Source organism: Typopeltis vanoorti, chromosome 10 (assembly GCF_054136105.1).
Source record: "Typopeltis vanoorti isolate ZY-2024b chromosome 10, IOZ_Tvanoo_1.0, whole genome shotgun sequence".
NCBI lineage: Eukaryota > Metazoa > Arthropoda > Arachnida > Uropygi > Thelyphonidae > Typopeltis > Typopeltis vanoorti.
The window spans coordinates 6,528,253-6,555,456 of record NC_143558.1 but is presented as its reverse complement, the minus strand read 5'-3'; the positions used below and the strand labels follow the sequence as shown (position 1 = coordinate 6,555,456).

At 37.5% G+C, this 27,204-nt stretch overlaps 1 protein-coding gene across 2 annotated transcripts in view; it reads right to left on the bottom strand.

The window, feature by feature from the left end:
- Positions 1-27,204, bottom strand: part of PolG1 (DNA polymerase gamma, catalytic subunit tam) — a 359,824-nt gene that overhangs the window by 11,465 nt on the left and 321,155 nt on the right. For both annotated transcript variants that reach the window (XM_090399500.1, XM_090399502.1), the window contains exons 21-22: positions 15,972-16,086; positions 6,687-6,938 (exon numbers count right to left, since the gene is read on the bottom strand). In XM_090399500.1, the coding sequence (XP_090255626.1) occupies positions 6,687-6,938; positions 15,972-16,086 (367 nt within the window). The remainder of the gene's footprint in view (positions 1-6,686; positions 6,939-15,971; positions 16,087-27,204) is intronic.

Here is a 27,204-nt window from a genome sequence, read left to right as displayed (position 1 = left end):
GGTCTTCCTGTGGGTATTTTACGTGCCAACTTGGCAAAGATGACTTGTTTTGCTAATCTTTCCAATTATAATAAATTTAGTTTAATCCTTGATCCAAGTGTAAGCAAACAAAGTTTGGGGCTGGAAAATATCTTCAGGACTGAGGTAAGGTGGTACATCCCTTGGCAACTCATAGCAAAGGTGGATCAAGAACTCATCACTCCTTGTCTCAGTATCTCCCATAATGCAAAGCACATCTCATTGCAGACATGTATACTGACATGCATTAAGGGGAGGGCCACTACCCAGATTGGTTTCGACCTTTATTGAGGTCTCGTCAGTGGGAGGCAGACCCAGAGTGGTGACACTAAGGCAAAAGCAATGTAAGGTCATATTTACCTATACGAGCTGCCAACTGATGTACCATCTTATTATTAAATCACTCTGGATTTAGAGAAAGATGTTGAAAGTTTATTTTGCAAAATAAACTTCCCTTAATGCATGGCAGCATACATGTCTGCAAGGAGATGTGCTTTGCATTATGGGAGATACTGAGACAAAGAGTGATGAGAGCTCAGTCCACCTTTGCTACGAGTTGCCAAGGGATGTACCACCTTACCTGAGTTCTGAAGATATTTTCAGGCACAAATTTTGTTTGCTTACACTTGGATAAAGGATTAAACAAAATTTATTATAGTTTAACCAAGTGCAAAATTAACTTCCAATATTCCTCTCCAATTCTGTTTAAGTGGTGACCATACCACCTGAGATCAGCTCTACTAATACATTCTTGAATGCTAACAATGGCAAGTTCTATCCTAATATCCTCATTTTTAATGTGATACTACCATTGATGCCATCTGTTCACTCCACTAATCTTTCTCAGAACTCTCATATCAGAAATTTCCACTCTTTGATTAAGCATTTTATTTCTAACTCAGCTCTCTAAGTTAAAATTGGTTTGAATGCAGTCTTGTATACCACTTTTGACTAATTTCTTTCTTACTCCACATAAATTTATTCAGCTGACTTCTTATCATACCAGCTTTACTAATTCTGTTGTCTATCTCCATATTTAATTTACCATCTTTACTAATTGTGCCTAAATAGCTGAAATGTTTTACTTGTTCTATAGGTTCACCATTCAGGATACAGTTTCAATGTTTTTGCCTATTTTCATTGTCTTTGTCTTTTTATTGCTGAATTTCATAACAAATTTATTCCAACAGTTAATTCATTTTAGTCAGGGAATCTTGCAGACTTGTACTGGATTTATTCAGAAATACAAGGTGATCATAAAGTCGCACAACCAAAAGTTTCAGTTTGTACCAATTGATTCCAAATCGTCATAATCATTCCTTAAGCCACCACGAGATGTCACTATCATATTACAAACTATTGGAGATACCGAGTTCACTGTGATATGTACAGGTTGTTCTCAGTGTAGCTTTCTTTATTGTAGAAGTGAAATGTCTTTTTCCCAGCCACAATGAGTTTTCATTTTGAAAAGTTATTTCGCTAATCATTGTTATACATATGTTGCTGAGGAATTTCACGAGAAATATCCATGTACAGCAGTCGCTCAGAAGTTGATGATAATGAAATTAGTGCAGTGTTTTTGGGAAACTGGATCTGTTGCAGAGAGGAATCGCTCTGGAAGATCCTCCATTTTGACTGATGATAAAATGGATGAGGTAAAGAGAGCACTGCAGTGGTCCCCAACAAAAAGCCTCAGGAAACTTGCCATGAAATCATCAATGTCATATGGTAGTGCTCAGAAAGCTGCAAGATCATTACATTTTCATCCATATTGTGTGAACTCAGTCCATGAACTGAAGGACCCAGATAAAGGCAAACAAATAATCTTCTGCAGATGGTTACGCTCATGCGTTGAAGAATGTGGCACAAAGATGCTTGATACAATTGTCTTCAGTGATGAGGCCTGGTTTCACCTCAGTGGGTATATGAATAGTCAAAAGAATAGGATACGATCATGTGAAAATCCACATGCTTTATATCAAAAAGTTTTGCATTCTCAAAATATTAGAGTTGTGTGTAATAGCACATCACCGTATAGTGGGACCGATTTTCTTTGAAATGACGGTGAATATTTCCATATACCAAGACATCATCACACAGTTAGTGGCACTCCTTGATGTCAGCAAATGCCATTGTTGGTTCTAGCAAGATAGTGCCACATGTCAAATGGTACCGTTCATTTTTTGCAAGAATGTTTTGGTGACCGTCTTGAAAGAATTAAGCCTCCAAAATCACCAGATTTTTTCCTCTGGGGGTATCTCAAAAGTGTTGATTATTGGAATAATCCTCACACACTGAATGAACTAAAAATAAACATTTCAATAGCGAGTGAAAACATCAGTGTGTAAGTGCTTTAGAAGGTGGCATCAAACCTGGTAAAAAGAATGCAAGTTTTATGCCTACAGTATGGGGGACAACATGGTTTTGTGAAGGGTAGATCATGCCTCAGTAACTTGCTCACGTTTTATAACACAGTGACGGCTGAACTGGATAGGGGTAATGGGTTTACAGTGATACTACTGGACCTTGCCAAGGCCTTTGATAGGATACCACATGGAACCCTAATCAGTAAACTGGAGCAGATGGTTATAGATATAGGGTTGGTGAGATGGATAAGAGGGTGGTTGAAGGAGAGATATCAAAGAGTGGTTTATTCAGGAGTGGAGTCTAAAAGACGTCTTGTGACTAGTGGAGTGCCACAGGGCTCTGTTCTTGGACCACTGCTTTTCAATTTGTTCATCAATGATATTGGAAAGGATTTGAGAGGAAGTGTTCACTTGTTTGCTGATGATGCAAAGTTGGGTAGAGCAATTGTGAGTGCACAGGATGTCAAAATTTTACAGGATGATTTGGATAGTTTGGAGGACTGGGCTAGGAAAAATGGATGTCAATTTAATGTGGCAAAGTGTAAGGTTATGCACTTTGGGGTGAAAAGAATAGCAGCAGTATATCGCATTGGTGGAACCATACTCCAGGAGATTGATGAGGCCAGGGATTTGGGAGTGTTGGTGGATAGGGAATTGAAGTTTAGGGGGGTACATTGCAAAAGTAACTAAAACAGCTCACCAAATCACTTGGCTTCTGAAAAATACTTTAACATGCAGAGAAGAACAAGTTGTTGTTCCTCTGTATCGAGCCTTGATAAGACCCAATCTGAACTTCTGTGCCCAGCTATGGGCACCAGGGTTTCTTCGTGATGGGGAGGAAGTGGAGAGGGTCCAGAGACGAGTGACCAAGATGATAGCAGGTCTGTGGAATGAACCTTATGAGAATAGGTTGAAGATTTGTGGGTTGCAGAAATTGGACGATAGGCGAAGGAGGGGTGATATGATTGAGACATTCAAATTACTGAAGGGTTTTTATAAGATTGATCCAGAAGATATTTTTGAAAATATGACTGGTGGTGGGAGGACTAGGGGCCATGCATGGAAGCTGGGCAAGAGTGTGGTTGACAAGGGTGTTAGAGCTAGGTTCTTTACTTGGAGAGTGGTAAATGAGTGGAATAAGCTTCCAGAGTCTGTTGTGGGTGCTACGACCGTGAATGAGTTCAAGGCAAGGTATGATAGATACTGTGTGAATGTTGAATAGTTGTTCTTGACATGATGTTAGGGCCTCCCTCGATGAGTCTGTCGACTCCTTGGAGTTTCCCGGAACAATAATAATAATAATATTTGAGCACCTCTAGCCAAATTTCACCTATTCCAGATTCCTTTCCACATTTCAGGTTTTGATGACTTTTTTTTTTCACAAAGGAAGGGACCACTTTTAACATATGTTATAATGAGGTTCCTATTCTTCTTTTGTTATAAAGGTCTGATTATAACCTGTATTTGTAGCTTTTTATTTTTTTATATGCTTGTAATTAACCTCAAAACAGATATGTGTTATTTTTGGGTTGCATGACTTACGATCACCCTGTATAACATCATCTGCATAAAGTAAAGAGCTAAGATTAATATCACCAATTCTGATATCAGATTTAATATCACTTTCCTTCATAATGTGATCCATATGGATAATGAGTAACAGTGGAGATAATGTGATTTTATCTCAAACCATCTTCCTGTACCTCCTTCAAGTCTCACTGCTGACTTACAGCTTAAATAGAGACTATGTATTGCTTGATATAATGTCCCATTTACCCCATATAACTGTAGCATTTTCAAGAGCTCTCCTCTTGCCATCTTATCATATGCCTTTTCCACATCAACAAAACTTAAATACAAATCCTTGTTATATTCCCACGATTTCTCAACTATTTGTGTTAAAGTGGAAATCTGATCCTGACAACCTCTACTTCGCCTGAATCCAGTTTGATCTTCACCAAGCCTCCCTTCCACAATTTTTCTTAGCCATTTCTTAAGTATACTTGCATAAATCTTACCAGGAACACTCAGGAGGGAAATACCTCTGTAATTCTCACATTCAATTTTATTTCACTTTTTATAGATGGTATTTTGAGAACTCTGCTCCGATCATCTGGAATTTGACCTCTGACCAAGCCTTCTGAATTATGCAATGTAGCCACTGTAAAACTTTTATGCCTACATACTCGAGCATCTCTAGCCAAATTTCATCTATTCCAGATTCCTTTCCACATTTCAGGTTTTGATGACTTTTTTTACTTCAAGTATGGATATGTATTCCTGACTGCATTCCTGTTAGGAGTTTTCTATCATCATGCTGACACTGCTTGTTCCATTTAGCAGTCTTTCAAAGTAATTACTCCAGACATCTAGAATATCTTTATTTTCAATTTTCAGGTCACCTTTGTCATTTCTGATTCTTTTTACAGTACTTTTTCTCCATTTCTTAGCTTTTTCAATAGCCTCTAGAATATTTTGCCACCTTCTTGATATTCATTTTCTATGTTCTTACCAAAGTCTTCTCAGGATTTTTGTTTAGCTAGTTTTATACAGTGTTTCGCTTTCTTACATTTTTCTCTGTATTCTCTAAGAGCACAAGGTGACTTACTTGCCAGGAACTTTCAATATGCTTTCTTCTTTTCTTTCGCTGCCTCTTTAACTTCCTGCGTCCACCATGGAATTCTGATAAAATTTTATCATCAGGCAAATCCTGATGATAAAAGCTTCAGGAAACTTGCCATGCAATCATCAGTATCATGTGGTAGTGCTCAGAAAGCTGCAAGATCATTACACTTTCATCCATATTGTGTGCACTCAGCCCATGAACTGAGGGACACAGATAAAGGCAAACGAATAATCTTCTACAGATAGTTATGCTCATGCACTGAATCTCCAAAGTTTAGTTCTTGTTTTCAAACTCTTTCATTTTTTCATCAATGATGTTTTCGTGTTTCAGTCTACAGTTTGCCTCTGAAAGCTGCTCAACTTTAATTTGTTTTAAAACTTTCTTACACACTCTTCTTTTCAATATGAAACTCAATTTCATTGTGCTCAAAATGAGATAGTGATCACTTCCTATTTCAAATCCTCTGTTGTGTCCTGAACCAGTTGGAAAACATCACTATCATCTATGACATAGTCAATGAGACTTTGCTTATTTCTTGCATTTTCTCTTCATGTGAATTTGTGTACATTTTTATGTTGGAACATGGTGTTAGTAATAACTAATCCATGCCCTGAACAGAAATCCAATAGGCATTTACATTATTATTAGCTTTCTGCTTTTCTCCAAATTTTCCCAAAACATTCCTATATGTCTGGTGGTCATTTCCCACTCTGCCATTTAGATCTCCAACAAGGACTAACTTTTTCCTTTTTTGTTGTGCCTTCTCTGCCTCAAAAAATTCCTTCATTTCTTCCATGGTGTTGAATATTTAGTGTTGAATACTATGGCTACTCCTTCTTTTCCCTGATTGTTATTGCCTGAATTTTCATATCTATTGCTTAGAAGAATCCCATTTTGTCTTCTTTGTTTCAGTCACATCTATTATGTCAATCTGGTACTTATCCAATTATTTTGCTAGTTCCATTTCTTTTCTGCTATCGCTTCTTACATTGATAGTACCAATCTTGAACTCTATTGATGTTGAGTTGGGATTTGTTCCAGTAGCTGACTTTTCGCTGTTTGCCATAGTTCCCTAAAGTCAAAACAGTGGGGGCCGGCGTTGTTTGACCATGCATTGCCGCAGCCAGCATGAAATTCTGAGATTTATATTTTCAAATTTCATTTTTAAATATTGCAAATATATATATATATATATTTGCAATATTATTAATGTGCCACATTTGTGTTCTACTAGGAAAGTCTAGTATATGTAGATAGAACTTACCAAATTGTCTGTTATTTGTAACTTATAATTTGGAATATGTTAATGACAATGCTACAATCTGTCATTATGTAACATGTCTTACTTCTTTAAACAACAAACATTCAACAACAGCAAGATATTGTAATGTATTCTGAACAATATCCAACTGGCTGAAGACTGCGAAGAAAAAGTAGCTACTATATTTAGGAAACGAGTAAAGATGTGATAAATATGAGTATATTCTCTCCTAACAGAGAGTGATACGTAAACCGAAAATAATGCTGCTGAAGTCATTATCATTGCAATTGTTATAGTGCTGATGTTGAATAAATTTAAAGGAAAGTATGACAGTGTAGCCCGCAGTACCTAATCCGATTAAAATTTTGTTGTTCTTTAATCACAAATCATTGTAATGAAGAAAACCTTTTATTACCTGAGGGAGATCATATATACCCAGTTTGAAAGAAAACATACAACGTGTTAGAAGATTGGTTATTTGCAGTGCAAGACATGCATGATAGCGATGTTCATTCTTTACTAGATAACGAACTTCATCATGGATGCTTATTGAGAAGCGACCAGATATGCCAAAATCTTCCATTAACCACCTCATACAAACAAGCATTAAATGTAGGTAATCTACTGCAGAACTCTGAACTACCCAATTCACACGACTTGTAATAAACTGCAAATATAAAAACAAATTATAAGATACAGAACAACGGCATAGGTCTTCTTGAATTATTAAAAATTCTATTCAAATATGTCATATCATAGGCTCAAAAGGGCCTTAAAATTAAAATTTGGTAATGAATTTTATAACAGTGAGGAGAATAAATATTCAGTATCTTGATATTTTATATCAAGCATGCAAACAATGTTTGCATACTGAAACTTGAAAATTTTAATAATTTAATCCCTTCCATAAATTCAGTTACACCATACTGTTAAAGATGTGTTCATAAAAAGTAAAAGAGAGTGGAATGGATGCAGAGAAAAGAAATTTTTCCAAGAGAATTAATATTATTCAGAAAAATATTTACAGAGAAATAAAAACTTCGCATACACTGCATAATGGTGTATGGCAACATCACAAGACCATTTCAAATAATAGCCAACTAAAACTATTTAAAAAAAAAATACATAATTCCTACTACTATTAACTTCTCAGTATAGACCACATTTAATTTTAAAGTATAGATCAACATGTTTCTACAGTTTGAGTGACATCATCTTGATCACAAAGTAATTTGTATGATCAGTAAAAATTTGTAATGGCAAATATTTTTCTACCTGAAAAAATAAACTACTACTTAAAATTAACAATTAACAGAAAAGAAATGCTGGTATGGTACTATATGCAACATGCTCTTTGCAGTATACATCTCTAATAACTATACACATATATAAACATATTTATCATTATATATACTGAAGAATATAATTAAAGACACTGATCCCAATAATATCAGAAGTATAGCCTGGACAAAGAACAAACAAACCAAAAAAATAATATATAGCTTGGTAAAATTATCAATGCAGCTGTAAGATTTACAGGCATAGGCACAAAATAATATGGATGGTTGTGTTTTCAGAGAGCTCCCGGAAGCTAAGTACAATTTTGAGTAAAAATTAGAATATAGGTTAAAATCATAACGTAATATTGCCTAATTTTGGTAGCTTGTTGTGTCTGTGGGATTTTGGTGTGAATTACGTTATTTAATTTAGTATATAACGTTACGTTTCATAGATTTGAATATGGCGCCAATGTGACGTAAGATAATGGCGTCCAAAAATACAACGCCATTGTACAAAAACTATAATGTGAGAGAGTTTGTCCAATGTGATGTGTGTGGGATGTATGAGGCTGGAATTAGGATTGAAAGTGATAGTGGTGGGAGAATGTGCAGAAAGTGTAAGCAAAGTAAGGAGTTGAAGTATGTGTCAGGTAGTGAGATAGTTATGGTTGAAGAAAGCCAGAATTGCCAGAATGTGAGTGAAAATAGTGGCTTGATAGAGAATTGCGATGTACAAGATGGCAATGAGAGCAGTGATCTAAGAAAAAGTGAAAGCAACCATACTGAGAGAGAAAATGGTTTAAATGATAAAAATAATGAGGAATTATTTGTAGGAAGTGAGATCGCTAGGTTGCGTGCAGTGATACAAAATGTGCAGCGGCAATTAGAGCACCTGCAAAACTCTTTCCAGAGTGATTCGGCTAGCGTAAAAAAACAGTGCAAGAATGAGAGAGTTTCTGAAATGAAGGAAAGAGTGTTGTATGGTGACTCGTTATTAAGAGGGGTGATAGATGGCAGTGTAACTAAATCGTACTTACCGGGTGCGAAATTTAAGGATGTAAGTGAGAGTATTAGAGTGCAAAAACAGAGGGTGAAAGAATTAATAATTGTGGCGGGTAAGAATGAATTGAAAGGTGATAAATTTTTTATGAGAGAGGACTTGAAAGTATTGTTAAAGGTAGCAAAAGAAAAGAGTGACAGAGTTAGAATGGTTAGTCTGTTGCCGCGGTATGACAGAGAGGAGTTTAGGAGGAGGGCCATAATTGCAAATGACATTATGCGTAGGTTATGCAGACGGTGTGGTGTGGAATTCGTGGACGTGTGGAATGAGTTTGAAGGGCGAAAGGACTTATACAAGATGGATGGCCTGCATTTGAATGGACTTGGTGTGCGGAGACTGGAAAGAGTGTTGCTGAATGAAGTGAAAATGGATGTGCAAAACCAGGGAAACTAGAACTACCAAGGAGGGGGGGGAATGGATATGCAGACATCAGTGAGACAGATGAGTGTAAGAATGTATATAATGTACCCGAGCCAGCACTAAGGACAAAAAATGGGAATGGGTCATTTAGAATAACGTATCAATATAGGGGTGGGACTAAGGGATCACTGCATTTCATGTATACTAATGCCAGGAGTATTAGGAACAAGAAGGAAGAATTTTTGGCCTTGATTGGCTCTTCCTGGCCACAGGTTATTGGCATTAGTGAAACATTGCTGATGGAAGAAGATATAGTTAGTGGGATAGAATGTTAGGTTATAGTGTGTTTAGGAGGGACAGAGAGAATAAAATGGGGGGAGGGGTATTATTGATGATAGCTGATGAACTGTAGCCAAGGAGAATTGAAGTTGTATCGCAGGATAGTGAAAGGAGCTAATTTGAGGCTATTTGGTGTGAGATTGAGACTGGCAGAATAAAATATACAGTTGGGTGCTGCTATAGACCAGGTGATGGAATAGATGGTGGAGATAGTATGCATAGGAAAATTGATGAAATGAGTGGAAGGAGGGTAATTATTATGGGGGATTTCAACTATGGTAACATTTTGGAAGGAGGAGAGGACACATGTGAGGAAGGAAAAGGATTTTATTCAATTATTAAGGGATAACTATCTGAGACAGCATGTAATTGAAAATACTAGGGGTGTGAGAGTGCTTGACCTGGTAATAGCATCTGAGAATTTGACTGTAATGAATATGACCATGTTGCCACCTATTGGTGAGAGTGATCATAAGGTCTTGACCTGGGAGGTGGCTAAAGGTGTGGAATTTTCAATTAAGACAGGGTATATGTGGAATTACCGTGCTGGCAAGTATGACAAACTTAGGAGATTGCTTGGATCAGTGCCATGGCATGTACAACTGCAAGGGCTGGACGTCGAAAGAGCATGGGAAGTGGTCAAGGAGCATTTACAGGAGGTTATGGCTGATTGTATACCTAAGGTCCGAATAGTGAAACAAGGAGGGGTTAAATGGATGAATAACACCATTAAGCTTGAGCTGCAAAAAAAGAAACGACTGTGGAGGGAATTTAAAGAAAGGGGTGACCTGCAGGCACACGAACGGTATAAAGTGCAGGCCAGAAAGGTAACGAGTGTGGTAAAAAAAGCAAAAACGGATTATGAAAGGAAACTAGCTTTGCAAGCAAAAGAGAATCCCAAACAGTTCTTTCAATATGCTGCAAGCAAGAAAAAAACTGTACACGGCAAAATGATTTTAAGGAATGACGATGGTAAGGAGGTCACTGAATCAGTCGATATAGTGGAGTTACTGAGCACGCACTTTGCAAAAGCATATCATCCAGGTGGTGACATTGAAAAAATGAAGGAACCGTTAGTTTATACGGGAATAGTGATGAATGAAGTGGAGGTGACTAGTCTATTACAGAACCTTAATGTGAACACATCTGTGGGATTGGATGGTATACCGGCATGGGTCTTGCGTGAAGCGGCTAAAGGAAGGTGTGGAAAGAGGGGAAAATAGTTTCACTACATAAAGGAGGATCCAAGACTACGGTTGCAAATTACCGACCGATCAGCATATCAGGAGTCGTTGTCAAGGTCTTAGAGAAAGTAGTCAAGAAAGGAATGGATTGATGAAAACGAGATACTGTACAGCGGACAGCATGGCTTTGTGAAGGATAGATCATGCTTCAGTAACTTGCTCAAGTTTTATAACAAGGTGACGGCTGAACTGGATAAAGGAAATGGGTTTGCAGTGATACTGCTAGACCTGGCAAAGGCGTTTGACAGGATACCACATGGAATACTAATCCATAAACTACAACATATGGGAATGGATATAGGGTTGGTGAGATGGATAGGTGGTTGGTTGATGGAGAGATATCAAAGAGTAGTTTATTCAGGAGTAGAGTCCAAAAGACGGCCTGTGACTAGTGGTGTGCCACAGAGTTCTGTTCTTGGACCACTGCTGTTTAATCTGTTCATTAACGATATAGGGAAGGATCTAAGTGGAACAATTCATTTGTTCACTGATGATGCAAAGTTGGGTAGGGCAATAGTGAATGCAGAAGATGTCAAAGTCTTGCAGGATGACTTAGATAGATTGGAGTTCAGGGCTAAGGAGAATGGATGTCAATTTAATGTGACAAAATGTAAGGTTATGCATTTTGGGGTGAAAAGATTAGCAGCAGTATACCACATTGGTGGAACTGTACTCCAAGAGATTGATGAGGCCAGGGACTTGGGAGTGTTGGTGGATAGGGAGATGAAGTTTAGGGGGCACACTGCAAAAGTAGCTAAATCAGCTCATCAACTCACTTGGTTGTTGAAAAATACCTTGACGAGCAGAGACAAGCAAGTTATTGTACCTCTGTACCGAGCCTTGATAAGACCTCATCTCGACTACTGTGCCCAGATTTGGTCACCTCGGTTCCTTCTTGATGGGGAGGAGGTGGAGAGGATCCAGAGGCGAGTGACTAAGATGATAACAGGTCTATGGAATGAACCATATGAGAACAGGTTGAAGATTTGTGGGTTGCAGAAACTAGTTGATAGGCAGAGGAGGGGAGATATGATTGAGACATTCAAATTGCTAAAGGGATTCTATAGGATTAATTCAGAGGATATTTTTGAGATCAGGACTGGTGGTGGGAGAACTAGGGGACACCTATGGAAGTTGGGCAAGAGCAGGGGTGTTAGAGCTGGGTTCTTTACTTTTAGAGTGGTAAATGAGTGGAATAAGCTGCCAGAGTCTGTTGTGGGTGCTATGACGGTGAACGAGTTCAAGACAAGGTATGATAGATACTGTGAGAATGTAATCGCATAGTTGTGTGGACATGATGTTTAGGGCCTCCCTCGATGAGTCTAAGGACTCCTGGAGTCGCCCGAAATAATAATAATAATAATTTTATCAGTAATTTATACACAAAAAAATACAGTATCTTACCTTCAAACAACCAAATCTTCAGCTAACTGGCCCTCAAATAGTATTTCAAATGACCTCCTGGAATGGCACTATATAAATGTACATCCCATCATCTTGAAAATTTCCACTCAAAATTTCCTCTTGTGTATACACCCCAAATTAAACTAGTGTACCAAAAAAACCTCTTCAAAAATGCTTGATGCTATTCAGAAAAGGGGAATTTGATTAAACAATGACACCTCTTTCACACATTCATTCCAGTCCATCTCCCTCACAGACATTCTATTTCTGCTCATCTCTCTTCTATAATCATTTTCATGGGTAATGTTCTGTTGAACTGGCCACATCATTCCTTCTCTTTCTTCCAAAAGTGTAGGAATGTGAGTAGCTGCTAGTAAACATCCATTTTTACTATCCAACTTCAAACTTAATGAATCCACTTCTCTTTATTCACCTATTCCTGTTCTTTAGAACAGCCTTCCTCCTGTCCACACATTGCAAAATGAGCTGTAGGTTTGAACCTTTCATGTATATGAGGTAGGCTGACATATATTTCCCATGCCCAGAGGACAACTATACATGCAATTCTGTTTTATGAATTTCATAAAATATGAAATCACAACAATAAATGTATGTATAACAGTGGCAAAACTCCAGTTTATATAAAGTTACAGATTAGCAGAGGTGTGAATTTTGTGTGGCTATATACTATTTATGTTTTTGACTTACTTCTGAGTAAACTTAACATGTTTTGCAAATTGCTTTCATTTTTTTAAATGTAAATTCAATTGGTCTGATCAGCTGTATAATTATATTTCTGCTCTACAATCTACAGCCCATTATGGCATGGATGTTTATTCATGTCTTTAAGTAGAGGATAGTTTTTAAACAAATTTGAACTCAACATCAACAAAAATGGATGAATTAAAGAGATATCATTTCAAAATAACTGAAGTTACTAAGAAAATTAACACAGGTAAGACTGTTAAATAATGATTTAAATTTGAACAAAAATGATCAACAAGGAAATTGGAACAATTCACTTCTAATATTAATTTTTAAAAAGGGCAATAAGGAAGAAATTAAAAACTACAGACCTATAAGCCTACTCCCCACCATATATAAAGTCTTCACAAAAATTATAAATTATAGAATAAAATCTAAACTAGAGGGAATGCAATCCTGTGAACAAGCTAGATTTAGAAAGAATTACAATACTTTGGAACATATTCACACATTAAGACAGCTCATTCACACATTTCAATTGTATTCAATTGAAAAATCAATTGAATACAATAAACTCTTATGTCTGGCCTATATAGACTATGAAAAAGCATTTGATTCAGCTAAAACATCTGCAACACTAAAAGCACTTGAAACCAGGGAACTGAGAAACCATATATTGAAACACTAAAACATATTTACAATAATGCAACTTCTGTAATTAAATTATATAAAAACAGTGAAAAGTTCCCAATACAAAAAGGCATCTGGCAAGGCGACACCATATCTCCCAAATCATTTACAGCTGCACTAGAGGAAGTCTTTAGAAGCCTTGATTGGGAAACAAAAGGAATAAACATAAATGGAGAAAGGCTGCATCATCTGAAATTTACAGATGATATTGTCCTAATAGCAGATAATCTTGAAGATCTGGAAGAAAGGCTAAATCAGCTAAATGAAGTCTGCAGAGTAATTGGATTAAAAATAAATAGAGAAAAAAACAAAAATAATGATGAATAAATACAAAAACCATAGAACTGTCAAAGTTGAAAACCATGAAATAGAACAAGTTACTTCATATGTATATTTGGGCCAATTGTTATCCTTTGAGGATTGCCAAAGAAAAGAGATTGAACGAAGAATTCACCTTGGATGGATGGCTTATGGGAAAATGAGAAACATATTCAGAAGTGACATCCCTATGAGCCTAAAAAGGAAAGCTTTCGACCAGTGCATACTTCATGTCTTAACATACGGAGGAGAAACATGGACTTTAATAGAAGCCCTAAACAAAAAGCTGAGAACAACACAACATCGTATGGAGAGAAGTATGCTAAAAATAACATTAAGAGATAGGAAGACAAATAACTGGATAAGATCACAAACAGGTGTCATGGATATTGTAAAATACATTAAATAGGCTAAGTGGAGATGGGCCTGCCATATTGCCAAATGCAGTGACAGGAGATGGACTAGAAAAACAAAGAGTGGAGCCAAATGGATGGAGCAAGACAAAGAGGAAAACCAAGAAGAAGGTGGAGGGATGAACTGGAACAAATTGCAGGAATGAGATGGATGGGAGAGGCAGAAAACCGAGTGGTCTGGAAAATCATGGGAGAGACCTTCTTCTAGCAGTGGACAGAACAAAAAGGTTGAAGAAGAGAGATCCAGGAAAGGAAAGTGTAGCTATATCATTTAACACCAAATAAAAAGATAAACTTTTTCAACAAGCATTTTCATAGAATGATGCAGATAAACTTCAAAATAGAAAATTGCAATGAGATTTATTTCTGCCAATGGCCTGTGGAAGGTGAGAAATGGAGAAATTTTTTGAATCATTAGAGAAGGCAGCTGATATCAATAAAAAATAATAAAAAGACAGTCTTTGTTATTATTATTACGTGACACCTCCAGGGAGTCCAAAGACTCATTGAGGGAGGACACCTCTACAGCTCTGTCTCCACCAACTACAAAAAACTACACTCTCAGCAAACAAAGCTTTCTCCAGACACTAACTTCGAATGCATTTAAGTGCAGTCTATCAGCAGTATATAAGGCCTTCCATCTATCAAATTCAATTCATAGGTCTACACTCTCCACATCATTCCTTCTGCACACCTACGCATTAATTCATTTACAACCATTGCTCTCTTTCTCTCTCTCTCTCTCTTTTCTGAATTTGCCTCTGTCATGGTGTGGTAGCAGACTTATAATCTTTGCCTTCTTTATATATTCTCTCTGTTTCTCTTCTAGCATGATCTCCATGTTTCCACTTCCATTATCATTATATAAGTTAAATAATAATGGCCCTTTCCATAATTATGGGATATTAAGGTAATTATGGAAAGGGCCATTATTATTATTAATTAATGTGAAGTCATAAGGTTCTATATAAAATTAGCCTAGTCGTGAAGATACTTCATGTGCAATATTTGTTTGCTTACATTTGGGTAAACAAGAACATAATTTCTTGGCATCTTTAATTTAATTTAAAACCAAGTGAAAAAACTTTTAATTGATACTTAAGTTACCTTAGTAGTTGGCTAAGTAGGCAGTGTTTCCTCTCACCAACAAATAAGTTATGGATTCAGATCTTACTGTGGGATATGGATGGATGTTTGCAAATGTCTTATGGTAGGCAAATTTCATTGCCTTGTGTGAGACTGCCACCTTCCTTAACCGGAAGCTCGAGTGGCTTGAAAAAGTGCCATGTTTGATCTCTAGAATATGTTTTCGGATTAGCTCTAGGCCCATTCATAATACCAATGTACAATAAGTTACACCCTTAAGTGACAGACCTATAGTACCATACATTTCCTTTCTCACAGTTTCTCATATGGCTGACTTAAGTTTAATAAAATTTGCAGTTTAATATATATATATATATATATATATATAAATATTAAAGATCCTAAAGTATTACTGTACAATGTGCGGTACAAAACTGTACAATGTGCCTTAGACGATAGAAATATAAGATCTGATAATAATAATATTGGAGTCTTGACAAGTAACAGAATGATTTGGAGGAAAATTGTAGATAGGAAGTTAGTAATGATGTAAATTTTTCATGTAGTACTAGCATATCCTGTACACCCCTTGAGGGTACATATCAGGAATTTGATGATGATGAAGTATTACTGTACACATATGGATAGAAAGACAAAACAAATCCATAAAATTCACACTTTTTCAAAAACAATTCAAAAATAAAAGTGTAAACTGTGTAAAACTTTTTCTTGTTTATAGTTTTATATAGTTTGTTAGGCAAGCCTTTTAAAAGAAACTGTAAAACAAAAGAAAATTCTTACATCTGTATTCACTATTTGGGGTTCTAATGATCGACTGATACGGCATCCTAATACAGGTGTTCTTGGTTCAGCACTGCAAGCAATTTCTTCCAATTTATTGAACATATGGGATTCACTAAGAAATTAATTAGTAGAAAAAAAATTAGCTTCAATAACATTTGTGTCAATTTCTGCATATGCTCTGTAGTTGTGTTTTATGTGGTCTTATTTTGCATGCTTTTGAAATAATATACCCTTATACTATAAATAATAATAATAATAATAATAATTAATAAATAAATAAATTCAACTGAATGCATAAAAATTAAAACAGCACGTATATTCACACAGGTCCACACATATACTCTTACAATTACTAATTCAAGAAATCAAAAGATTACAGTGAATGATATTTTTTCTCCAAGATATAGCACCAGTATCCATTAAACAGCAAATAATTCACCATGTCAAGTTCTGTAAGTTCAATGCAGAGTTATGTTTTCATCATAAAGTGATTTTTTAAATAATTCTAAATGACTAGCAAGTGCTAGTGTGCAAGTAATATTCATATTCACATGAGAGCAAGACAAGCCTTATACAGAGTGTACAGAGTGGCCCATAAGTCACAGAGGGGTGAAACATTTTATAACTTTTTTATTTATTAATTATTTTTATTCTTTTTTTTTATTCTAAGCAAATATAGAACCTGGAGATTTTTTTTTATTAGTGGCCTCGCCTGCTCCCTAATATACGGGAATAAAAAGGTGTTAGCTGATTTTTTTTTTTTTTTAGTTATAAAAAACCACATCACATAAATGCCTTCTATTTTTGGCTTTGCAAATATGGGTCCTTTGTACAGCACATTCCATGACAGCTGTTAACGTTTCTGGTTGTAGCACCCTAATTTTTGCATAAATGTTTTACTATGGGAGTTACCTGTAGGAAAAGGTGTATGTGAAGAAATCTCAGTCAATCTGAGGGAATAATGTAGGTATAGGTATAGAGAACATTTCTCTAAACCTATATGCGGTGTGGAGGGAAAAATGACCATTATTCCCTCCACAACGCACTGGCTTCAGTATTCCATGATGCACCCCCCCCCTCTCTCCTTGTTCTCCCACTTACCTGCTGTCCTGTCCTTTCTCTATTCCTGGTTTCTGCACTGTGTTGCCTTTTTCTCATTTCCTATTCTCTCCCTTTCCATCATTCCCATAACTCTCACTCTTATTCTCATTTGCTTTGCATCTGTTCTTTCCAGTTTTCTTTCACACTTCTTAACTCATTCCTCATACGTTCAGTGCATCTATCTATTGCTTTCTCTCTCTCTCTAAGCAACCTACTCTTGCTTGACATTCATCTTCCCAATCAACACCAACATCAACTTCATCATCTTCCAAAAGTAAACCATCTTTCAAACCTACTACATTCCCTAATTTTATATTCTTATTCACGTCTGTTTCACACTTGATCATGCTGCTCATTTCTCTCAGTTAGCATTCATTTGTTTCTGATATAATGTTGCTGAAGTCATCATCAGCTCAGCTCAGCTCAGCTAACGCATTTTTATTCCTGTATATAGGGAGTAAGTGAGGCCGTTTAGCCCTATCTAACTTTTGGAGACTGAGTGGGCAGTTCAATCTCCACTGATACCCAATCAGAGATAGCTGGCCCAAGGCTATCACTAATTAACAGGCACGTACTGAAGAGAGACGGCTCAACAAGTGCTGCCATCTCGTGGTCCCTAACTCTAATACTTGTATTTAATGTCTGAAATAATGTGGGTTCTACGGTCGATTTTCTTGAGTTTACGGGAGTAAAAACCCACTTGCCCATGCCAGAGATTAACTAACTCAGGAACCGGTTGAAAAAAGGCTTGTCGTCAACTAGATTCAAAACCAAGAAGTCTTCCTTCGTGCAGTTAAGTGTCGTGGTGTGCAAATGCCACATCCACTGAGCTACACTGGCTTCACCAACTCCTTCCCATTTTCTATATTTTAAGCAGAGATGCTCTCCTCAGCCTCTCACCTGCCAGGATGTGAACATGCCACAAGCACTACATACCACAAAATATCACAGTATGTTGTGTAAAATGTAGTCCTTAAATGGCAGAGGACCTCATACCAGCAACTGAATTGTGGTTGCCACCATTACTTAAACACTGTGCAGAGAACACTATCAAACTATACTAAAATATTATGCTAAAGTACATATCCAACAAGTGCTAACCAGAGGGAATAAAGTTTGCCACCATTGGACTCTGGAGTAGTGGAAATGTGTTCTCTTGAGTGATGAATCACACTTCATCATCTGGCAGTCTAATGCCAGATGATGAAAGCGTTTGTATTTGGCAGCATGCAAGGAGAACACTACCTGCCAAAATGTGGTGTGCCAACTAATAACGGTCTAGGGCTTTAGGTCTGATGGGGAATCTTAACACTTCAGCCTATAATGATATTGTAGACAATTTCATTTTTCCAAATTGATGGCAATAGTTCAGTTCAGTGAAAGCCCTTTCCTGTATAAAACTACAATGTTCCAGTCTACAAAGCAAGGTCTGTGCAGGAATGATTTGATGAGATGGGTGTTGAGGAACTTGACTGGCCTGCACAGAGTTCTGATCTCAACCCTATTAAACACTTGTGGGATAAACTGGAATGCCAGATCAAATTGCCTGACATTAGAAACCAGCCTCACTAATGCTCTTCTGAAAGAAGGAAAGGGAATTAGTGGAAAGCGTTCCTTGAAGAGCAAACACTGTTATTCTCATAGAAAGGCTTAAACATTGGTTATACATGCTTACTAAATAACTTAAGGAAATTACAACGTACAATAGAATATACATTAAATTAAACTTTAATATATTTCCAATATTTCGGCAACGTCACGTAGCCATCTTCAAAGGAACTTACAATAAAGACATGTGCAAGCAGGCAATAAACACAGTAAATGAGAAACGAATCGAGGAAGCTATGGTTTTCCTAAAAGTCCTCATGGTGCCCCGTAGTGGGCTATATAGGTATTCTTGGTTGTTGGGCTGAAGGTCTCCTGATGTGAGCCTCCCAAATTTGGGGCAGTCTCATGCAACCAAATTTGTTGAGGTTTGGCATGTGTCTTAGGGCTGAGGCTGATTCCATGAATAGTCTTTCAAATTTGAACTTGCTACAGTGTATTATTGTGGCTTTCTTCCACTGTATTCTGTGGCATGTATCCAAAGCACGGTCTGCAAGACCAGAGTGGCTGTACTGGTGAAACCAGATGTAGTCCTTGTGTTCTGAAATTCTGATATTCGCTGTCCTGCCTGTTTGGCCAAAGTAGGACAACTTACAGCTGCAAGGTACCCGGTATACACCAGGTAAGTCTAGGGGGGGGGGGTCTTTAGTGGAGCGGATAAGGGATGCCAATTTTTTATATGGCCTGTAACAAGAGGTCATGTTTTTTTAGGATTTTGGTAATTTTTTTCGAGGTGCCTCGGATGTAGGGAATGGTGATGGATTTAGAGTAATCCTTGTTGTGAGGGGGGAGGGGGGGAGTTGTGGTTTACTGGTTTCAATATTTTTTTGGGGGGGAGGTAGCCATTGGCTGAGAAAGTGTTGAGGATATGATTTAGTTCATTTGCTAGGGCATTGTCATTTGAACAGATTAGTTTAGCCCTATTGTATAGTGTCTTAACAACTCCATATTGTGAGGGGGGGATGGTGGGATTGTTGGTGAATGTATCTGCCTGTATGGGTGGGTTTTCTATAAACTGAGAAAACCAAGGTTCCATCAGGCTGTCGGGTGACTAGTGTGTCAAGGAAAGGGAGGCTGTTGTTTTCCTCTTTTTCCAGGGTGAACTTGATTCTGGGGTGTTGGTTGTTTAAGTGTGTTAAGAAGGAGAGGAGTGTATCAGAGCCATGTGGCCAAATAGCGAACACATCATCAACGTAGAGAAGCCATATGGTTGGTTTTTGTGGGGCAGAGTTTAAGGCTTTCTCTTCAAAGGTCTCCATAAAGAAATTGGCCAAGGGTGGGGAGAATGGTGAACCTATGGCTGTCCCCTCTATTTGTTTGTAGAATTTTCCATGCCAAACGAAATAGCCTGAGTTCATTGTAAACTGAAATAGGGCTGAGATATCGGGAGGAAATTTAGCTTGGATTAGCTCTAAGGTTTCCTTGAGTGGGACATTTGTGAATAAGGAGGAGACGTCAAAACTGACCATTATGTCAATATGTTGGAGTGTAAGGTTTTCTATGCTGGCTTTGAAGTGGGCTGAGTTTTTTGTGTGATGGTGTGTTGCCAGTATAGTGTGTGAGCGCTTTGGGCAAATGTTTAGCTAATTTGTATGTGGGGGTATCAATGCCATCCACTATGGGACGTAATGGCACGTTTTCTTTATGTATTTTTGGGAGTCCATATATACGGGGAGCAGGGGGGGGGGATATAGAGTTATACGGTTTTAATTTGTTAGTAACTTCTACAGGCCAAGAAGTGACCTTCTTAAGGAGCCTGTGGAGTTTTCTAATTTGTGAGTTGGTGGGATTGTATTCAATGGGGAGGTAAGTAGCCCGATCTAATAATAGAACATTAAGCTTGCCTGTGTAGTCCGTTTGGTTGAGTACTATGATGGCATTTCCTTTATCCACTTTGGTGATTATTATTTCTTTGTTTTTTCCTCATTTCCTGCAGCGCTTCATATTCATTATTGGATATGTTGGTTTTAGGTAGTCTTGCTTTGGAGAGAACACAAGCTACATCCAGTCTAATATTGTTGGCAATATCGTGTGGAAGGTGGCGGATCCCGCTATCCTCAGCTGGTATTTTTTTGCGAACAATGGCGAAGTTGTAGCCACATGAAAGCACGTTGAGTGCTTCAGGCTTCAGAGTAACTGAAGAAAGTTTGACTACTGTGTTGGTTGGAAGTTTCGGTCCGGAAGTTGAGTTCTTTTTTAATTTCTCAAATTTCTTGATATGTTGACCCCGTATTTTCTTGAATTCTTTATCCGCTGCAGTGCACAAGAAGTCATATAAAAGTGACCAAAGCTCGTGATTTAATGTGCTGGAAAGCTCTCCTTCAAGCACCTGAACAGCTGTGTTAGCATCAGCCAGGAGAATACACGTGGCAGCAATTTGTTCTCATAGCAGAGCTTGGCTCACGCGGTTATAAATTCAAAGAGCCTTTTGTGAGAAGAAACGGTGCTTGAATTTAACACATTTGACTTGACCTCTTGTTACAGACCATATAAAAAATTGGCATCCCTTATCCGCTCCACTAAAGACCAACCACTCCCCCTAGACCTACCTGGTGTATACCAGGTCCCTTGCAGCTGTAAGTTGTCCTACTTTGGCCAAACAGGCAGGACAGCGAATATCAGAACACAAGAACTACATCCGGTTTCACCAGCGCAGCCACTCTGGTCTTGCAGACCGTGCTTTGGATACACACCACAGAATACGGTGGAAGAAAGCCACAATAATACACTGTAGCAAGTTCAAATTTGAAAGACTATTCATGAAATCAGCCTCAGCCCTAAGAAACAAGCCAAACCTCAACAAATTTGGTTGCATGAGACTGCCCCAAATTTGGGAGGCTTACATCAGGAGACCTTCAACCCAACAGCCAAGAATACCTACATAGCCCACTAGGGGGCACCTTGAGGACTTTTAGGAAAACCATAGCTTCGTTTCTCATTTACTGTGCTTACTGCCTGCGTGCACATGTCTTTATTGTAAGTTCCTTTGAAGATAGCAACGTGACGTTGCCGAAATATTGGAAATATATTAAAGTTTAATTTAATGTATATTCTATTGTACGTTGTAATTTCCTTAAGTTATTTAGTAAGCAAACACTGTTATATCAGCAAAGGGTGGACCAACTCCATATTAACCTTTCACTCAAGCGTGAGAGTTGAGATGAGTAGGCATCCAGATATTTTTGATCACATAGAGTAATCATAAAAGCAGCATTCTAGATTATTCTAACTGTAAACCTATCACTAGAAGCCCCACCAAATCAAAAGTATTTAAATCAGTTGAATAGAGACAATGCTAATTTGCTGGATGCTGACACTTTCAGAAAAGGTTTTTCATGACAAAACACACAATTATATGGACTGCCAAAAAATACAAAACAAACTATCAAAATTTTCATGTAACCTATTATGCAATCTAATTAGTAAATTGCATTCTTACTAAGAATATCAGATTTCATTTCTAAAGTGAAAGATCACCTCTGTAGTTATTACATACATAATGGTGAGCTTTGATGTTGTTTTGTTCTTCAGAAATATTCCATCAGATATTAATCTAAGGACTTTCAACTGACATTCTTAGATTATTTGACTTTGCTGTGCCCCTCTGCAAATAAGTAGAAAATTTCTTCATGGGTTCCCTCATTATCCAATTATTTCATGAAACACTTGGAATTACTATGCTCCTTGTCCCACCACTTGGTTTCAATATGTTGTTGATGCACACAGTATTTGACCAAGTTGAAATGAAGAATTATAGATTTTTATTTAAATTTTTAAAGATTGTTGATTTTAGTTAAAATAAACAACTTTTTTCCCTAGAATTAAATTTACAGAAGAAAAAGAAAATAACCGAGTCCTTTATATATGTCAAAGTTTCTAGAAAGTTTCTAGGGGTGCTTAAGGGTCAAAGCTGTATAACTGAGAGGAGACCTCCACATAGCCTTTAAAGGAATGCGGAGAACCGACCAGGGCTTCTGACCTAATGTCCAATCCTCACCTTCTCGTGGTGCACCCTGTTGGGTATCTACTTTGATACTGAACGAACGAGGATGGGCTGGCAATCTGGGATTTAGCCGACCAAATTGTATTCTTATTGGTTAAACCAAAATAAAAAATGATGGTACAACATGACAAAATTTCATGCCGGCTGGGGCGTCGCCCGGTTAAACAAGGCCCCCGTTGTTTTTGCCAAGGAACCAGGGCGAACAGCGAAAAGTCAGCTACTGGAACAAATCTGAAAACAAACCCCAACTCAACATCACCAGAGTTAAAGATCGGTACTATCAACGTAAGAAGCCTGAATGGCAAAGAAATGGAGCTAGCTGAGGAATTAGATAAGTACCAGATCGACATAATAGGGGTGACTGAAACAAAAAAGACCAAAACTGGTGAGATCTTTCTGAGCAATAAATACAAAATGTTATATTCAGGCAATAACAATCAAGGAAAAGAAGGAGTAGCCATAGTATTCAACACAAAATACGAGGCTAATCTTCTTGAATGGCAGTCAGTCTCAGTAGAGTAATGTGGGCAAATATGAGAATGGGGAACTGGACAATGAGACTTATTTGTGCCTATGGTCCCACAGAAGGTTCTACTAAGGTAGAAGTGGAGGAATTTTTTGAGGCTTTAGAAAAAGCAACTGACACAATGAAAAAGGAAAAGTTGGTCCTTGTTGGGGATCTAAATAGTAGAGTAGGAAATGATTGTGAGACATACAAAAATATTTTGGGAAAATTTGGAGAAAAGAGCAAAGCTAATAATAATGGCAAATATCTGTTGGATTTCTGCTCAGGACATGGACTGGTTATTACTAACACCATGTTCCAACATAAAAATGTGCACAAATTCACATGGAGAGAAGAGGCTAGGAATAAGAAAAGTCTCATTGACTATGTTATTGTTGATAGTGATGTTTTCTCCCTGGTGCAGGACACCAGAGTGTACAGAGGATTTGAAATTGGAAGTGATCACTATTTAGTCTTGAGCAGGATAAAATTGAATTTCATATTGAAAAGAATAACATGTAAGAAAGTTTTAAAGCGAATAAAAGTTGAGCAGCTCTCAGATGTAAACTGTAGACTAAAATACAGAAATATTATTGAAAAGAAAATGAAAGAGTTTGAGAACAGGAATCAAACCTTGGAGATTCAGTGGCAAACTCTAAAGGAAACATTGATTGATTCTGCCAGAGAGGCATGTGGTGAGGTTGTGTGCAAAGATAAAAAAATCAGAACTCCCTGGTGGACACAGGAAGTTAAAGAGGCAGTGAAGGAAAAGAAGAAAGCATATCAAAAGTTCCTGGCAAATAAGTCAGCTTTTACTCTTACAGAATACAGAGACAAATGTAAGAAAGCTAAACAGTGTGTAAAACTAGCTAAACAAAAGTCATGGGAGGACTTTGGCAAGAATATAGAAAATAAATATCAAGAAGGTGGCAAAATATTCTGGAGGTTGTTGAAGAAGCTTAGGAATGGAGGAAAGAGTGCTGTAAAAGGAATTAGAGATGATAAAGGTGAAATGAAAACAGGAGAAAAAGATATCCTTGAAGTATGGAGTAATTACTTTGAAAAACTGCTAAATGAAACAAGCAGTGATGACAGCACAGTGATAAAAAACACTGACCAGGCATGCAGTCAGGAATACATATCCATACTTGAAGTAGAAAAAGCCATCAAAGGCTTGAAATGTGGAAAGGCAGCAGGAGTAGATGATATTCGACCAGAAATGCTGAAGTATGGTGGTATAAGAGTCTTACAGTGGCTGCACTGCATAGTTCAGAAAGCCTGGACAGAGGGACGAATTCCCGATGATTGGAGTAGAGCTCTCATAGTACCCATATATAAAAAGGGAAATAAAACTGAATGTGAGAATTACAGAGGTATTTCCCTACTGAGTGTTCCTGGCAAGATCTATGCAAGTATACTTGAGAAACGGTTGAGAAGAATTGTGGAAGAAAAGCTTGGTGAAGAACAAGCTGGATTCAGGCCAAATAGAGGCTGTCAGGATCAGATCTTCACTTTACGACAAATAGTCGAGAAAGCATGGGAATATAACAAAGATCTGTATTTAAGTTTTGTCGATTTGGAAAAGGCATATGACAAGGTGCCAAGAGAGAAGCTATTCAATACGCTGCAGTTATATGGTGTCAGTGGGGCATTATATCAAGCAATACTTAGTCTTTATTTGAGTTGTGAGTCTGCAGTTAGAATTGAAGGAAGTACAGGAAGATGGTTTAATGTTAAATCTGGTGTGAGACAAGGATGTACGTTATCCCCTCTGTTATTCATTATCTATATGGATCACATTATGAAGGAATGTGGTATTAAACCTGATATCAAAATTGGAGATGTTAATGTCAGCTCTTTGCTTTATGCGGATGATGTTATACTTCTAAATAAATCCGCTACAAGTCTGCAAGATTCTCTGACTAAATTGAATAGCTGTTGTAATAGATATGGTATGAAGGTCAGCAATAAAAAGACAAAGACAATGAAAATAGGCAGAATCATTGAAAATGTCAACTGTGTTGTGAATGGAAAACCTGTGGAACAAGTAAAACATTTCAGCTACTTAGGCACAATTTTTACTGAAGATGGTAAACTAAATATAGAAATAGACAACAGAATCAGCAAAGCTGGTATCGTGGGAAGTCAATTGAATAAATTCATATGGAATAAGAAAGAAATTAGTCGGAACACTAAATTAGCTGTATACAAGACTGTGTTCAAACCAATTTTAACTTATGGATCTGAGAGCTGGGTCAGAAGTAAAACACTTGACCAAAGACTAGAGACCGCAGATATGAGAGTCCTGAGAAAGATTAGAGGCGTGAACAGATGGCATCAATGGCAATATCATATTAAAAATGAGGATATTAGGAAAGAACTTGACATTGTCAGCATCCAGGAATGCGTTAGCAGAGCTAATCTCAGATGGTATGGTCACTTAAATAGAATGGGAGAGGAAAGATTAGCAAAACAAGTGTTCTCTGCCAGGTTGGCAGGAAAACGACCCAGAGGAAGACCAAGATATAGGTGGATTGATACGGTACAAAGTGCCTTAGACGATAGAAATATAAGATCTGATAATGTTGGAGTCTTGACAAGTAACAGACTGATTTGGAGGAAAATTGTAGATAGGAAGTTAGTAATGATGTAATTTTTTCATGTAGTACTGTCATATCCTGTACACCCCTTGAGGGTACATGGCAGGAATTTGATGATGATGATGATGATGATGAAGTTTCTAGAACACAAAACTATGTTGACACTCGAATGCAAATAAATAATTTACTAGCTTAAATTAATTATTTACAGCCAATGTTGTACTAGCATCATCAGAGACAATTTAACACTACACAATCAGTGAAGACAAACTAAAATGACCTGGATAACAAGGACAGTCACGTGTGTGGAGGGCAACAATCGTGCTACTTGTGGTGATTCCTATTGTTAATGCTGATGGGTAGATAGGGCTGTGCACCAAAATCTGTTTAAAACCGTAATGTCTGTTCTGTTGCAGTTAACTGGGATTTGTAGAACTTTGTGCTACTTCCGGGAACAGTTTCTCCGATTTGAACCATGCTTTGTAAAGTAGCCTGGCTTTTTTCCATCTTCTGAAGTGCATGTTGAGATAGTCCACTTTTTGGTTCTCCATTCCAGATATATTTTTTGTTTTTTTTCCTCCTGACTAAAGTAGTTCATCCTGTCTGTCCGAAATATTGAGTTACATTCCAGAGGATGGTGTAGATGCCATGGAAAGAGAGAGGATCTAGGTGATCCTTGATTTGTTTTAGGCAGCTAGAAATTTTATTTAAAGGTTTGTATACGGTTCTGATTGTATGTCATTTCAGCAGAGAACTAAGTTTATCTATTATCCTTTTGATGTAGGGTAAAGATATAATGTATGTGTAACCTGGTTTTTTTTGGGGGGGGGGGGATTTGTTGTTCTTTTTAAAGCATTTGGCCAGGGTTTTTTTTTTGTTATATCCATTTTGTTGGAAAGATGTGAACAGAGCCTGTTGTACCAGGTGCAGTACTTGTCCTTCTGGAACAGAATGAAATTCGCTCTGTTCCAGAGGCTAAAGTTTAGAAAATTTCAAGCTTCTGGGCAGGATGGTGGTGTGAAGTGACCTGTAGGTATCTTCCTTTGTGTATGTGCTTATGGTAAACTGAACATATGAGGGACCCATCTGCTTGTCTTGTAACTAAAGTATCCAAGAAGACAAGAGCTCTTTTTTCTACAGTGAAACTAATACGATGATGGATATTATCGAGGAAATGTACAAAGTTAGACAGAGCATGTGGGGCCATGCGGCCAAATGGCAAAGACATCATCTACATACCTCAAACATACTTTGGGCTTGAGGGGGGGGGGAGCAGAATTAAGTGCTAAAGATTCAAATATTTGCAAGAACAGTGAAAGTGGGGAGCCCATTACTACACCTTCAATTGTTCCAGCTAAAATATCCTGATTTAAGGCAGTGCTTAAAAAGTACCCAAATGTTAGGAGTATAAATTTT